General features: G+C 69.8%; 1 protein-coding gene across 5 annotated transcripts in view; it reads left to right on the top strand.

The window, feature by feature from the left end:
* TOX2 (TOX high mobility group box family member 2) overlaps positions 557–2,225 on the top strand; it is a 114,944-nt gene continuing 113,275 nt past the window's right edge. For 4 of the 5 annotated variants that reach the window (XM_021416446.1, XM_021416443.1, XM_021416442.1 and 1 more), the window contains exon 1: positions 1,196–1,380. In XM_021416446.1, the coding sequence (XP_021272121.1) occupies positions 1,279–1,380 (102 nt within the window). In that variant the 5' untranslated portion in view covers positions 1,196–1,278. Of the gene's footprint in view, positions 779–1,195; positions 1,381–2,225 lie in introns of those variants that run through there. The other variant, XM_021416447.1, reaches the window with a different exon arrangement.

Genomic DNA, 2,225 nt, shown 5'->3' with positions numbered 1-2,225 from the left:
GTACTCGGGCGGGCTTTCTAAAAACAGTGGGGCCCAGAATTCGACGTGTCTGCGCAGTGTTTGCTGAAAGCTGGGGGGAGGCAGCCCCCCCCGGGTGTGGGAAGAGCACAGGGTGGATGAACGCGGGTCAGCAAACTGTGATACACAGCGCTGCGAGCCTCCGTCACGCCTTCGGCTGGGAGGCCTGGGAGCAGGTCCCTGCCAGGATCAGTGCTCCTCCAAAAGAACCATACGGTTTGGAAAAAAAATAATACTAAACGGGAAGGAGTTTTGGTGCCCAAAATCGATCTTTATCCTCATATCAATTGAGGGCTCGACGCTCGGTTTGCATTTAAACGGGAGCCCCGATTTTTAGCTAAGCGGTGGTTCCTGGAGCTGCCGTTCCCTCGAAACCTCCCCAGCTCGGCAGGGCTTGGCCGCAGCGGGGCGGCGGGGGGGGCTGTGGAAGAGCCGTGCGTTCGCTGAGCGCGGTGTTCCGGCTGCAGAGCGGGGCTGCCCGGAGTCCTGCAGGGTGCGAGTCGCAACGGTGTCTCACGGCCACGATGTTTAAGAAAGAAACAGAGAAAACAGAAAGGCAATTTCCAGCAGCGGATCGCCAGGAAAGCGACACTTTCGGCTCTGTCCTATCTGCGTGGGCGCACACCGGAGCCTTACGGTCTCTGGGAACGGCACCGCACGCTGCAGAGCGCTCCGAGCAGGAGCCGCTGTAGCCCTGGGCTGCTCTCCCGAGGGACCTGCGGTGGGATGGAGGGGCGTCAGCGCGAAGGGGTCTGCCGAGGTGCGGGATGGGCAGCGCGGGGCCGGTGGGAGCACGGAGCGGGGCTGATGTCAGAGGCTCAGGGTGGATTTTGTGGTGGGAGGGCGCGCCGAGAGTTCAGACCCGGCAGGAGCGAGCTCTCGGCTTTGGGGCCATTCCGAGCGGACCGGCGGGACGGGCGGCACGGGAGCAGGAGGCGGGACGATGCGAGGCGCGGGCTGCGGGACGCCCGGCCGGGAGGAGGGTAAACGCCGCGGCACCGCCGGCGAGAGGGGATCCGCTCCCGCGTGCAGCAGCCCCGAGCCCTCCGCGCCCGCACCCCGCTCCCCAGGGCCCCGCCGCGAACAAAGCGGCCCCGTTGCGGGGCGGCGCGGAGCGGGGCGGGCCGGGGGCCGCCGCCCGCCCCCCCCCCGCCCCCGCCCCCCGCCCTCTCCCCGCCCCCCGCGCCAGAGGCACCGCCGCCGCCGCAGCCGGGTCCATGCCCGCTGGAGCCCCCGCCTGCCGCCGCCCGCAGCCCCGGCATGGACGTTCGGTTTTACCCCTCCGCCCCCACCGCCGTGGGCTCCCTGCCCGGCGCTGACCCCCCCTGCTTGGGGCCGCTGGATTATTATCACTGCAACAAGGTAAGGGGGCGAGGAGCGGGCCGACTCCCCCCACCCCCCACCCCCTCACCCCGGGCTCGGCTCGTCCCGCAACTTCTCGCCGGGTGGGAGGAAAAGTGCCGGCGGAGACGGGAGGGGATCGGAAAAGTGGGCGGTGGGGCCGCCCGCATATCCCCGCACCGGTCCGCATCGGCCCGCGGCCGCCACCCGGAGCGCTGCGGGCGGGCGGAGGGAGCGCCCGGGGCTGCGCGGAGCGCTCGGTTCGGCCGCGTTCGGAGCTGTCGGTTTGTTTTCGTGTTTTCCCTCCGGGATTGTTTCGCCCGGAGCGGTTGACGTGCGCTTTTTTATTTGTTGCCGTTGTTGGTGGGCACTTTGCTGCCTTGTTTCGCGCCCTTCGTTTGCCGGGAGGTGCGCGAGCGGAGCTGCCTCGGGATGCGGGGATGGGAGCGGGGGTCCGGCGCTGCCCCCCACCCCCGGGCTCTCCCCGGCGCTGCCTTGTTTCGCGCCCTTCGTTTGCCGGGAGGTGCGCGAGCGGAGCTGCCTCGGGATGCGGGGATGGGAGCGGGGCCCCGGCGCTGCCCCCCACCCCCTGCCCGCCCCCTGCTCGCTGCTGGCAGCTCTGCACGAGGAAGGAAGCGACGTTCATTTCCCCAGGTCCCGGCTCCAGCGCTGCCTGCCGCTATTAATAGGGGCGGCACAAAGTCAGCCCGGCCCGGGGCTCGGGGACCCTCCGCGGGCACAGCCCCGTCCCCATCCCCGCTGCCAGCCGCTCCCCCCCCCCCCCCCCCCCCCAGGCTGTCACCATCATCACCTACAAAGAGCCCGAGAACCCCGAGTACCAACCCTTCGTGGCGCGGCTGAAGGAG

The sequence above is a fragment of the Numida meleagris genome, chromosome 19, assembly GCF_002078875.1.
Source record: "Numida meleagris isolate 19003 breed g44 Domestic line chromosome 19, NumMel1.0, whole genome shotgun sequence".
NCBI lineage: Eukaryota > Metazoa > Chordata > Aves > Galliformes > Numididae > Numida > Numida meleagris.
This window is presented reverse-complemented; position numbering and strand designations above follow the sequence as displayed.